Below are 12,555 nucleotides of genomic sequence, written 5' to 3'. Positions count from 1 at the left end.
CACTGACTGTGAACTTGCTTCTTATGGTTGTAGTTTGGGTAGCACATGTACATAAATGCCATCAAAATATCTGTGTACCTGTAGCTGAAAAATGCCTCCAGATGGCATCACTGGGAGGAGACTTCACTTCCGATTATGTCATCTTGTAATCATGGTCGACCTGCTTGACATCATCTGAACTCCTAATGGTGATGTCATCTGGAGCACATTTTCAGCTAGAAGCAGAGAAATATTTTGGAATAGGGAAGTTTAAAAGCATTAATGTACATTTACACCCTAAACTAAAGCCATAGAAAGCAAGTAAAAATTTGGTGAGGTTGCCCTTTAACCGCTGACCACATTCTACATCCTTGTACTCTTCAGATGTTGCTCCTTTAACAAATCAAAAAAAACATTTTAGTTTACATGTATGTGATTCGTGCATTTAGGTGTTGCACTTAAAGGAGACTTTAAAACCTTCAGTAATTCTAAACCTTTGTATCAGAGTAAATCTGTTGGCAGTACATGCAGTCATTTCATTTTCCAAAACTAGAAATACCACTTTGTGGTTTATGCCTCCAACAAAGCGTAAACTTACTTTATCTGCAGGTCTGTCTAGACTCTTTTCCATTTTCTTTTCTATTCTAATCAGTTCATCCTTGAGTCCAAGTAGATGTTTACACCAATGGGACGGACAACCTGAAAACAAAGACATAAAAAAGGTCTAGTGTTGTAACTCACAGCATAATTCACTGAAATGACGGCAACACGTCTCAGTTTATTTCTGTTGATATGAGGATTTTCAATAGAACATTAATCAAGAGTAGCTGACCAACAAAATCCACAGCAGCTTAGCTCATTGATGGAAACCTGATTGCAATGCGAGCAGTTTTTTACTGACTGAACTCGTGTTTAATATTTGTACCTCAAAAATGGGACTAAGCCACTGGTAGAACAAAAATGATGCATTGGAGATTCCTGCTCTAGTTTATTTCTATGTTTGACACGCAGAAAGAAAAAGTACATGATGCATTAAAAAAAAAATTAATTACCCCATTCCTTTCAAGCTGAGACCCCTATTGAGGAGTTTGCCCCGACCCCTGCGTTTCCCGCTCTGCAGTACCTGGAGTCAGTGGACCAAGGGGGGGTGGCCTGGAGAGCAGGGCTTCGGACTGGAGACTTCCTCATAGAGGTAACACCCAGATCACTTATTTGACCCCCTTCAATCCCAAGCCTCTTCTTCTGAGAAGACATTGAGAAACAGGAAAACAAAGTCGTAAACTCAAATGCTTTATAAATGTAGTTATTTTTAAAGTACCAAGCAGGAGGGACCACTGCACTGCCTACTGCATTTTTTTGGCAGAGCAGATTCTTCAAAATATAAAGTGTGTCATTTCTTGTCTACAGGAAATGATGTCATTCAATAGTTATAATTTCACGCAGCCAGTACCAATAAATTTTACAGAGCACGTCTGCTGGTGCTGGTGCTGAGCGGGACAACTGCGGTGTCTCAATTCAGGGGCCACATCCTACTTTGAAGGCACCTTTAAATTCAGCAGAGAAATTTGGCACTCTGTCCCCTGGCAACAAAGGGACCAATGGGTGGATCCTGTGAATGCCAGTGTTAAAAACAGAATATGGAGCAGTACAATATACACTCACTGGTGACTTCATTAGTCAGACCTGTACAATCTGATTCAATCCAGTGCAGCAGCTCTGCAATGAATTCTCCTTTTAAGATGGTAAAAAGAATTTCTCTGTGTTTTAGGTTAAAACTGTCTGGTTTTAATTCTACTATGTTTATTATTAAGGTAAATTATATTAAGAGAGAGTTCTAATGTTTTGGCCACCCCATTTAAAATGAATGAGGTGGCCAAAAAGAGTTTATGGAAAATACAGTCAGATTTTGGACGAGCGTGTATCCAAAAAAATTATTATTTACTCTTGATCATATATAGGTCTATGTATAATTATAGACCTGCCTAAAAAAAAAATTGTCCTCGGTGATGTGTAATATACTTACACTGCAATCACCAGCCTACTGGTTTGCTGTCCAGGTGAATGGTACAGATGTGGTGAAGGTGGGTCACCGGCAGGTCGTCGCTCTAATCCGACAGGGAGGAAGTAGATTGCTGATGAAAGTCGTATCCGTTTCCAGAAAATCTGAATCCAACCTTCTCAGGAAGAAAGGTGTGTACAGAAATCAGTTTTCATTTCTAATAGCGCTTTATATAAAACAAGTGTTTTACATTTGGTGTGGCTATATGTAGCTGCACTGTGTTTAGAGACTGTATGAAAAGGAACATGATTTAAAAAAAGAGAGAGATACAGGATAATCCTAAAATTCTGAACACTTTGATTTGTGATAACACTTTCACTAATTTCTATGTTGCTGTCTACTCACCACAAGAGGTATTTGCACGTGCAGCACAACTTTACTTACAGTGTGAGTCTGACTCTCAGGTCCACCCCCTCCAAAACGGGCTCCCAGTACCTCGTTAACACTGCGATCCAAATCCATGACCGCTGACCTGGAAGAGATAGGTACAACACACACACACACACATATGCACACACATTATTGAATCCAAGTGTAGAAGTGTGTGTTGTTGATCTTTGCTCCCTCTGCAGCCAGGAGGAGACGCTTTGGTGAGTCACGTGGGCCTGAAGGTGTAGTGGTCATGGTGCTGCTTGGCGTTTCGTGGCTTAGCTTTTTGTTTCTTGCTGTGATGGTGTTGTTAGTGTCTTGGCATGATTTTGGTTATGATGTTTGATTGTCATCCTGTTACAGTGAGCAGCAGCCAGGGTCATAGCTGAGGACACTAAACACATCCTCAGACATGTTCTGTTTTTTATGCCTTCACCCCAGCGAAAGCCAGAGGCCCGTTTTAGGGTTGTATGTCTCTCCGTCCTATTCTTGTAAAAAAAGGTACCCATCTATCGATTGCGTTCACCGGAATGCCCTGTAGAAATTTCTCAAATAGGTCAAAGGTTAAAGTCACTGAACTCTCGTCCACCCATTCATGTCAACAGTATTTACATCTGGCACAAATGTCCACTTGGACTCATAAAATGGTTGTTCTTCGTATAAATTACTTTGTGTTCGGTCAACTGATAAATAGATTAAAATTAAACAATTGTGTAATGTCACATACTGCTGGTAGCTTTTTAGTAGCAGTTCACTGGCAACAGTAGGACCTTTTGGATAATGTGGCCTATTCCTAGGAGTGGAGTCTTCTGCATTCATCCAAACCTGTAGTGGAATTTGAAATCATTAAAATTTTACACAATAAACAATGGAAGTATTTCATCGTTTTCAGACTAGTTATTGTCTATTTGAGAAAGTATTCAACAGAATTAAAACAACTTTTGGCAAAAGAATATGAGCAAATAATCAGATTTGCAAGTGTCCCTAAAAAACAAAATTAGCACTATTCCCACTTATAGGAGAAATACAGCAGGTAAAGGAAGGTGGACATACTGTGTGTCCAGGAGACCAGGTGGAAAGGTAGCAAGGCTAGAAGCTTAGGAGCAGGGTTCAAGTTGTTCTACCATGGTTCAGATAGGAGGAGAAATGGAGTAGGAGTTATCCTGAAAGAGGAGTTTGTGAGGAATGTTCTAGAGGTGAAAAGAGTATCAGACAGGTTGATGAGTCTGAAGCTGGAAATTGTTGTTAGTGGTTATGATCCACAGGTCGGATGTGAGTTAGAAGAGAAGGAGAAATTCTGGAGTGAGTTAGATGAGTAAAGTGTAGCCAGACAACACAGGATGGTGGTGAGAAAGATGAAGAGGACGAAAGCGGTGGAAGATGAAAAAGGAAGAATGTTGTGTAGTTTCCAGGGAGGAGCTGAGACAGACTCTGGGTGGTTTGGAGGTGCTTCTGGAAGACTGGACCACTACAGCTAATGTGATCAGGGAGACAGGTAGGAGGTCTAGAGGAAGAATAAAGAGGAGATTTATGGATGTAGTGAGAGAGAAGAGGATGCAGAGGACAGAGTTAGATGGAGGCAAACGAGTTGCCGTGTTGACGCCTGAAAGGGAAAAGTTGAAGACTCCACTAACAAAACAAGGCATTTTAATTAAATTATGGCAAATATATAGTAATAGCACAGTAATTAACAAATGAGGGTCAAAGATAACTGTTGGTAAATGTGGAGTTGATTTTAACCACTCTGTGTGGATATTAACCTGTGAAACATCAGCATTTATTACTCATATCATTTTTATGTTGTGGCTGATTGGTGTAAGCTAAGTAATGTGTTTGTGGTCATGCAAATGCAGCATGAGGCTGTGTCTGAAATCACATTAAGCCGGGTATCGAAAATGCTGTTTTGATGCCAAAACAGTGCTTCAATACCAAACATTTCAGGTTGTTTCTGTATAAACCTCCCTTAACTTAAAAAACATAATAAGTGACTCTCTTCCTACTGAGCAGGACTGACACCAAGCCAAAAATAAATCATGCAAAATTTTGGGTTAATAACATTTAATAAAAGTCCATCCATCTTTCATAATTCCCTTATCCCCAGCCAGTGGGAGCAGGTTTATTAAAAGCTTTCTAGACGTCCCTTTCTGCAGCAACATTTCCAGCTACTCCAGTGGGAATCGGAGGCTTTTCCAGGGCAGATAAAACGTATAATCTCTCCAGTATGTACTGGGTCTCCCACCGGGTCTCCTACAAGATGGCCTGGCAAACCAAAAGTCCTTCTCCATAGCCTCACCTGAAGTTTTACATTTGAGGTACCTGGAGGTACCCATCTGCTGCATCACCTCAGCCAAGCATCCCAAAAAGTACTCTTCCATCAACTTGAAGGTTTCCTTTACCACTCATGTCCACCAGCGTGTCATCAGGTTACTGTCATGACAGGCACCAACTGACCACAACTCAAAGCTGCCGTTTCCATAATGGAGGGTTTAAAATAACTGTCTGTCTCCTCTACTATCTGATCCAACTCTGATCAATTGTCAGCTCTGCTCCTTTCTTCACCCAAGTGTCCGAGACCTAAGATCTCAGATCTGCTGTTACAACCACAAAGTCAATCATTGATTTAAGGTCCTGGTACTAGATTTACCTATGAACAACCCTATGCTCAAACATGGCCAACCGATGACTAGCATGGAAGTCCAAAAGCAAAGCACCACTCAGGTTCAGATCAGGCAGACCGTTCCTCCCAGTTACTCTGCTCCAAGTTACTCCAACATTGCCCACACAAACTTTGAAGTCCCCAGCAAAACTATTTCCCCAGGCAGTACCTTCTTAAGTGGTACCCCAGCCTTTTGCTGCATAAGCACAAACAGAATATTCCGCTCAGCAACTTTCAGTCACATAGAAAGGACCCTCTCAATTCCCAAGAGTAATACCAACACAGCGGTGGTCGGACAGGGACTTACGAGTATCCCCACACCCACCTGACACCTCCGACTTTTCCAACACCAGAAAAGAAAAAAAATAAATAAATAGTCCAACCAATCCCTAGGACTGTGGATCCAGACCCAGTGCTATGTGTAAGCCCAATTATATCTAGTTGGTACCACTCAACCTCCTGCAACAGCTCCGGCTCCTTCCCAGACAGAGAGGTGACATTTCACGTTCCTAGAACCAGCTTACGAATCTGAGATCAGGACATCTAGGTTCCTGTCCCTACAGGTGGACACTCAGCGTAGGAACCACCCAGACAAATGTGTCCGGTTCCTTAAAAATGCCGCCACCTGTTTCCGTCCATGAAGCTCAGTTTTCCCTGCACGTGCTACCACACAAAGTCGGCAGGCTCAGATTTATACACTACAAATGCTGTTTTGAAAGCACCCAAAACATGTGTTTATGGATTTACCCGGCTTAATGTAGATATAGTCTGTGTATTTCATGTGTCTAATGTTGTGTGTGTGTTTTTCTTACCTCCAGAGAAACTAGATGAGATGTTGGCTGGAGGTCAACATGAAGTTGTGCTGAGGGCACGTCCATCAGATGACTTCAGAGCAGCTACTGTAAAACAGAGACCGACCAGCCGGCGGATCACACAGGCAGAGATTAATGTAAGACAAACATTAATGTACACTGATTAGCCATAACATTATGACCCCGCCCAATATTGAGTAGATCCCCTTTTGCCACCAAATTAGTTCTGACCCATTAAAAAAATGAATTCCACAAAATCTCTGAACATATTCTCTGGTATCTAACACCAAGCTCTTGAATGTCTACATGACTTAAAACAGGATTTTATCAGGCCAGGCCACTCTGTTCCAGTTCTGATGCTCACATGCCCACTTTAAGCCATAGACACAAACTGTTCTGACATCTATCACAACCAACATTAACTTTTTCAGCAATTTGAGCTACAGTATCTCTTCAGACTACACAAACCAGCCTTTGCTCCCTATGTGCATCCATGACCCCATCACCAGTTTACTGGTTACCTTCCTTCAACTCTACTGGCTCCACATGTTACAAAGTGGGATTTTTAGACATTTTATCAAATTCAATTGACTAAGTGTATGTGCTTGTTTTCAGTCCTTGTTTGAGCGTCAGGGTCTGGTCCCCCCCTCAGCTCCAGAGAAGAGCACCATGGCTTTACCCAGAGGAATGTCCAGAACCAAGAGTTTTGGTAAGACACATTCTACATGCACACTTAACACCGAGTCTCATTCTTTAGCTGCATTTTCATTTTTTAAATCATCGTCTCCCTGGTTACCATGGCAGGCACACCTGAGGACGACAGGATCACTGCTCTGATTAACGAGAGCCGATTTCCACGGAGCTCCTCACTGACAGACAGCTTCATCCCTCCTCCTCCTCAGACAGCTCCCCCTCCCCCTCCTTCTGCATCCTCCACCTCGTCACTTTTCCTCCTCGACTCTGGGCCTCCTCCCTCCTTTCTCCCACCTCCTCCCCCAGCCAGAGGGGAGGGGCTGACCCGCTCCAGCTTCAAGCCAGGTGCAGAACCAAGGCTGCAGGAGCTGTCCGACTCACCAACGAGGAGCCACGCACACGCTGAGCGCCAGAGGAAGGCGAGGTCAATGATCATTCTGCAGGACATGCCACCGCCTCTGCAGCAGCCAGATGCACATGCCGCCTCCACACACACTCTGCACACTGCCACACACACGGCTACACACACACTTCACACTGCCACACACACCTCCACACTGTCGCTCCACAGCACCAGCCCCGCTCTCGGCCACTCGCCACTGTCGCGGCGCCGCGGACGACCCATAGAAAACCCTTACGCTAATGTGGGGCAGCAAGCTCCTCCCACCAAACCCCAAAGGAGAAAGTCACCTTTGTTGAAGCAACTTCCTGTCGAGGAACAAGGTTAGATTTATGCATAAATTGTTGGAGAATTCCTCACATTAACAATAATTGTATTGGAACACACACATTTTTGATCTACATGATAACCTGTCAGTTTTACTATTTTATACTCAATGTCCTTGTTATGTGCCATAAAGTTTGTTACAATATTTTTGTAAAGTTCTTGTAATGTATTAGTGGTATTTGCTGGTGAATAGCTACTCTATGCATCATGTTCGTGTCATAGCGTGGAAACCACAGCCTCCAACTTGTAAGTCAGAGATAACACTCACTTCGTGCCCACTAAAGACATATCAACAAAGAATGGTTGCAAACGAGACACTGCTGTGAGCTACATCAAAATAAGATCCAAGCTATTTTAAGTAGTTTATTCTTTTCCTTTGGGCTGTTCACTTTCAGAGGTCACCACATCATGTGCTTCCTAATAAACCTGTCCTCTGCATCCTCTTCTCTCACTACATCCATAAATCTCCTCTTTGGTCTTCCTCTAGACCTCCTGCCTGGCAGCTCCAACCTCAGCATCCTTCTACCGATATATTCAGTTTCTCCTCTGAACATGTCCAAACCACCTCAATCTGGCCTCTCTGACTTTATCTCCAACACATCTAACATGAGCTGTCCCTCTGATGTCCTCATTTCTGATCCTGTCCATCCTCGTCACTCCCAAAGAGAACCTCAACATCTTAAGCTCTGCTACCTCCAGCTCTGCCTCCTGTCTTTTCTTCAGTGCCACTGTCTCTAAGCCGAACAACATCTCTGGTCTCACCACCGTCTTGAACACCTTTCCTTTCATTCTCTCTGATACCCTTATTACACAACACACCTGACACTTTTCTCCACCCGTTCCAACCTGCTTGCACTCACATCTTCTCCACACTCTCCATTGCTCTGAACCGTTGACCTTAAATACTTAAAGTCCTGCACCACCTTCACCTCTGGTCCCTCTCATTCACACGCATGTATTCTGTCTTGATGCAGCCAACCTTCATTCCTCTGCTTTCCAGGTCATTGTGTTAAAACTATGAGTGCTCGGTTTTTGTTTTGTTTTAAACCAGTAAAGCTGTTGGGCTATGAGCAAAATACAGATGAACTACACTCACACCCTGAACCACTCGCAGCACACTAAACCTTCCAAAAACACACATTGTTGCTTTCAGAACGTTAAAGCCAGCGCACAAAGACAAGGTCCTTTTAAAACAAGAGGCGAGAAAATATCAGACTTACACAATGTTGTAACAAATTTTGAGTGTCAAGGTGGTGCTACTAATACTTAAGAGAATGAAGGGAGGGGGTATAATGGTTCTGTCTTCCACAACTACAACAGATTGGAGGTTTGTGTCACAATTTGTCAGAACTGGTACATCGCTAGTGAACATGGAATAAGGGGTCATTAAAGTTTAAATGACTTAAGGCCTTCACAGAGTTTGTAAATTTGTCTCTCTGAGCTAGTTGGACAGAGCCACGGAAGCCTTTTGGATGAGGCCTGAAATGTCTTAAAAAGAACCATGAGTCCTGGTGCCACTGAACAGACCCTCTGGGATACCTGAAAACTGTCAGCAAAGAAACTAGTTTTCCTGGACCGTGCTTACCTAATCTAATCTTCTACAAATAAAGATTTGTAAAATATTTTTCTGTCTCTAAATGCTCAGGTTTGAAACGAGTGTAACGCAAAAGTCTCTTGATTTCAGGACTTGGAGTAAAAGATCATGATTCATCAAAATCAGACGGAGGAAGCCCTAGCAGGGCAGAGTTGTACCAGCAGCAGGTCCTTTCAGAGCGAGCTCGTGTTCAGGGTCGTCGGTCCTCACTCTTCCTGTCTGTTGAGGGAGCAGGGTCAGAAAACCAGACACCACCTCTCTTGACTCAGAGCCATTCGATGGATGATCTTGGCGAGCTTCCACCTCCTGCCCCAGTTCTGTCACCATCACCGACGCCTCACACCTTCCTTCACCCGCTGACAGGAAAACCTCTAGGTCAGTCTCTTGTATGTTCTTGTTAAGAATCTGACTGCAGTATTCTTTTTGAGTTAATGAAAATAAAGTCAATTCTGGAAAACACTCATTTACGAGTGGCTGATCCTTTGATCAATTCTGTATCATCTCCACAGTGATGAAAATAAATGATTAGGTTATAACTTTGCCAAGTTGAAACAAATTTTTTATCCAAAAGCCACTTACAACTAAGCAGCACACACTATAGACAAACTGGGGGGGGGGAGGATGCGTCTTGCCCACGCCACGGTTCATGTATGTGGTTCATACTGCTGCTCAACCAACTCAGCTACAGCTGCCACCTTAAAGTAACCCTTAAAAGAGAAGCAGACCAAGGACAGACTATAAAATATATGTAAAACAGAACAGTGGTTCTTGGACTTCCCACTGCTGATTACCTGCATCAAATGTGTTCACATAATCACAACCAGGAAGATACCATCTCAAATGACTGACTGGGGTAAGACAAAGCAAATTCTTTACTTCTAGTTTCAATTGACTGAACACACCTGCATACTGAGAGGTTAGTTAGAAAACAAATGGAGCAGGGGTCCTTGAGAATCACTGAAATACAGGATTTAGGACAGGGTCTCAATACTGTCCACAAAATATGAAGGAAATCAGCCTTGAGGAATGCGACAAAATTGACGGCATAAGACATAGTCTAAAAATAGAGGGAGACATAGAAAAAAGATTTTAGGTACCACAGAATACATACTGAGAATGAAGTCTTGGAATAGTCCACACAATAGCAGAGCCTAGAACATACAATGTGCTCCACAAAAAGGAGGACGACAGATTCTTGATGTACTTAGCTGAACACAGTACAGGGTGACGCAGAGCCTCAATGTAGAACATAAAACAGAAGAGGACAGAGCTTTGAAGTTCCCAAAATGAGGTCAAAAGACAGACTTTTTACTCATCAAAACAGAAAGGACACCATGGTGCCATGGAGTACTTCACAAAATGTTAAGGAGGTAGGAAAAAACCTGCACAAAACTGAGAATGACTTAGGACAGACTGTACTCGGAAAGGGCCTTCAACTAGTCCACAAAATAGAAAAGGACCTATGACAGAGGCTTGTGGTACTAAGAAAGAAATTTATTCCAAGAAATTACGAGCAATAATAAACTGAGATCTAATTAAACCAAGTGACAGCGCACTCTGAAACTCCACCTTTACAATAAACATGAAAATCCACCCAGACTGAAACATTTCCACCATAATCTGTTTTATCCTTCAGACCCCTCCTCTCCACTTGCCCTGGCTCTTGCTGCACGAGAACGAGCACTCACTGCCCGTACACCAAGTCCTGAGCCTCGAACTAAACACACATCTGCCTCCACCACACCTATCCCCACCCCAGCTGCCAGCCCTGAGGGTAGACATAAGCGGACCCCCATCACCACCCCACAGAGCAGCCCTGAGCCACGATCCAAGCGCACCACCCCACAGACGAGCCCAGAGCAGCGGACCAAGCGCACTACTCCTCAAACCAGTCCTGAGCTGAGGCATAAACGCATAACCCCACCCCTGTTTCCGGATGGACAGGTAGAGCGTCCAGAAACAGAGGGAGGAGTAACATCACCTGCTGCCCCTTCCCCCGAGCGCTGGAGACCTTCCCCCCTACCACCATTGGCTAATGACAGTCACTCTGCTCTAACTGACAGACGCAGGAGCCTCACAGTGGGCAGCTCAGAGGAGGAGGGGGGTGCTTACACAGTAACTCTCCCTCCAGCACTGTTGTCATCCAGTGATGAGGAGACTCGGGAGGAGCTGCGCAGAATCGGCCTGGTGACTCCGCCACCAGCCTTTGCCAGTCCCCCTGCTCCACCTCCCCCATCCTCCCTCACTCTGCTGCCACGCCGTGGTGTAGAGGGAGGGGGAGTAGAGAGTGGTCCTGACTCCCTGGGTAAAAGAGGAGACGAGGAGGAAGGAGGTGATGAGCGGCTCCTTGACAGCTCCTCCTCCCCAAGCTCACTCCCCCCGTCTATCACTCTGGCCTCTCCTCCCGCTCCAACCTCGCCATCCTCACCACCTGCTGCTCATCCATCTGCATCATCAGCCTCAACATCCCCATCGGGGCTAAAGCCTCGCCTTCGTTCACCCATTGGCCGGGGCCGATCTGCACTTCGAGACCCACTGCTGAAGCAATCATCAGACAGTGAGCTTCTCCCCTCTGCTGCATCCTCCCCCTCCTCTCCACTCTGTTCTTCCCCCACCAGTGGCGGTGGCCGGCAGCCACGCTACCTATTCCAACGGAGGTCCAAGTTGTGGGGGGGAGGGGATGACCGTTCCGAGGAGCGGCGGGGGCTCAGCCCGGAGGAAGGGGGCAGCCGTCCCGCAGCGCTGGGAGGTCAGGGATCAGGGTCGGCCATAGATCTGACCAGCCGGTCAGCATCAGCACTGGAGCTGAGCGGCAGGGCAGGGTCTGGACTGGATCTGGCCAATCGGCTACAGCTGCTCAACAAAGACAGTCATTCTCTGGGAGAGGAGCCGAGCCCCCTCGACCCGGGGCGGAGATCACCAGTAGGAGGTGCAAGGTATGTTGCATTGTAAATACTGCAGCACTACACACCTGGTACCATTACTCTGTGTGAGTGCACACGTTTTAACAGAATTTATTGTTTGTGTTGTTCCAGATGTGTGGACAGTCAGGAGAGTAAATAGTAGGTTTTTTATTTCTGGTTAACATTTACCATTTGTCATTATCTCAGTGATTTTCATTAGCTAACTGCTAATTAACGCGCATCTCCTTTGCAGATGACTAACTACTAAAAATCTCAAATTATACTCCCATCAATTTTAGGAATAATACTTAGGCTGCTGAACTCTACAAGACGGGTTGTCCACTCATAACTTAGCATCCACAGCAATTGATGACAAGCTTTCCATTTTCCAACATGTTAAAATTATCCATGTTCTAAGTGGTCTAGTCATAGTTTTTGTCTTTCATTAAATGAAAAACAAGAACTAAATTTTCACCAGAAATTAAATTTTTTAAGGTCGAACTAAACAATTTCTGAAGGCCTCTAACATTTGAGTACATCAGGTCCAGTGTCTTGACAGTCCACATACTGTGTGAATGTGGGGAGGGTCTAGGAGAGGGTTGCATGATTAAAGTCACCTGAGATCATAAAGAGGGCGTCGGGATGTCGAGTCTACAGTCTGGCTGCGACCGAGTGTACGTGGTCACATGTGCCACCACATTTAAAATTAATGAGGCTGCAGTGTTGATGGAAAACAATTCTTTGTTGTAATCGTTGCCATTTC

The 12,555-nt window shown here is 44.5% G+C and overlaps 1 protein-coding gene and 1 long non-coding RNA gene across 15 annotated transcripts in view; one reads left to right on the top strand and one right to left on the bottom strand.

Moving 5' to 3' along the window:
• LOC137106810 (uncharacterized) overlaps window positions 1-12,555 on the bottom strand; it is a 32,509-nt gene that overhangs the window by 1,312 nt on the left and 18,642 nt on the right. For 2 of the 7 annotated variants that reach the window (XR_010912013.1, XR_010912017.1), the window contains exons 3-8: window positions 5,876-5,962; window positions 2,423-3,232; window positions 2,003-2,084; window positions 1,032-1,221; window positions 578-678; window positions 79-372 (exon numbers count right to left, since the gene is read on the bottom strand). This is a non-coding gene — a long non-coding RNA (uncharacterized lncRNA). Of the gene's footprint in view, window positions 1-78; window positions 373-577; window positions 679-1,031; window positions 1,222-2,002; window positions 2,154-2,422; window positions 3,233-3,460; window positions 3,912-5,875; window positions 5,963-12,555 lie in introns of all 7 variants that reach the window. The other 5 variants (XR_010912019.1, XR_010912014.1, XR_010912018.1 and 2 more) reach the window with 5 other exon arrangements.
• Window positions 1-12,555, top strand: part of shank3b (SH3 and multiple ankyrin repeat domains 3b) — a 46,418-nt gene that overhangs the window by 28,149 nt on the left and 5,714 nt on the right. For 4 of the 8 annotated variants that reach the window (XM_067490688.1, XM_067490687.1, XM_067490684.1 and 1 more), the window contains 9 exons: window positions 1,047-1,171; window positions 2,037-2,169; window positions 2,443-2,523; window positions 2,611-2,628; window positions 5,882-6,012; window positions 6,491-6,584; window positions 6,680-7,291; window positions 8,980-9,264; window positions 10,526-11,825. In XM_067490688.1, the coding sequence (XP_067346789.1) occupies window positions 1,047-1,171; window positions 2,037-2,169; window positions 2,443-2,523; window positions 2,611-2,628; window positions 5,882-6,012; window positions 6,491-6,584; window positions 6,680-7,291; window positions 8,980-9,264; window positions 10,526-11,825 (2,779 nt within the window). Of the gene's footprint in view, window positions 1-1,046; window positions 1,172-2,036; window positions 2,170-2,442; window positions 2,524-2,610; window positions 2,629-5,881; window positions 6,013-6,490; window positions 6,585-6,679; window positions 7,292-8,979; window positions 9,265-10,525; window positions 11,826-11,924; window positions 11,952-12,555 lie in introns of all 8 variants that reach the window. The other 4 variants (XM_067490685.1, XM_067490690.1, XM_067490689.1 and 1 more) reach the window with 3 other exon arrangements.

The sequence above is a fragment of the Channa argus genome, chromosome 21, assembly GCF_033026475.1.
Source record: "Channa argus isolate prfri chromosome 21, Channa argus male v1.0, whole genome shotgun sequence".
NCBI classification, from domain to species: Eukaryota; Metazoa; Chordata; class Actinopteri; order Anabantiformes; family Channidae; genus Channa; species Channa argus.
Note: the sequence above shows the minus strand (reverse complement) of the source record. Positions and strands in the feature narration are given on the sequence as shown.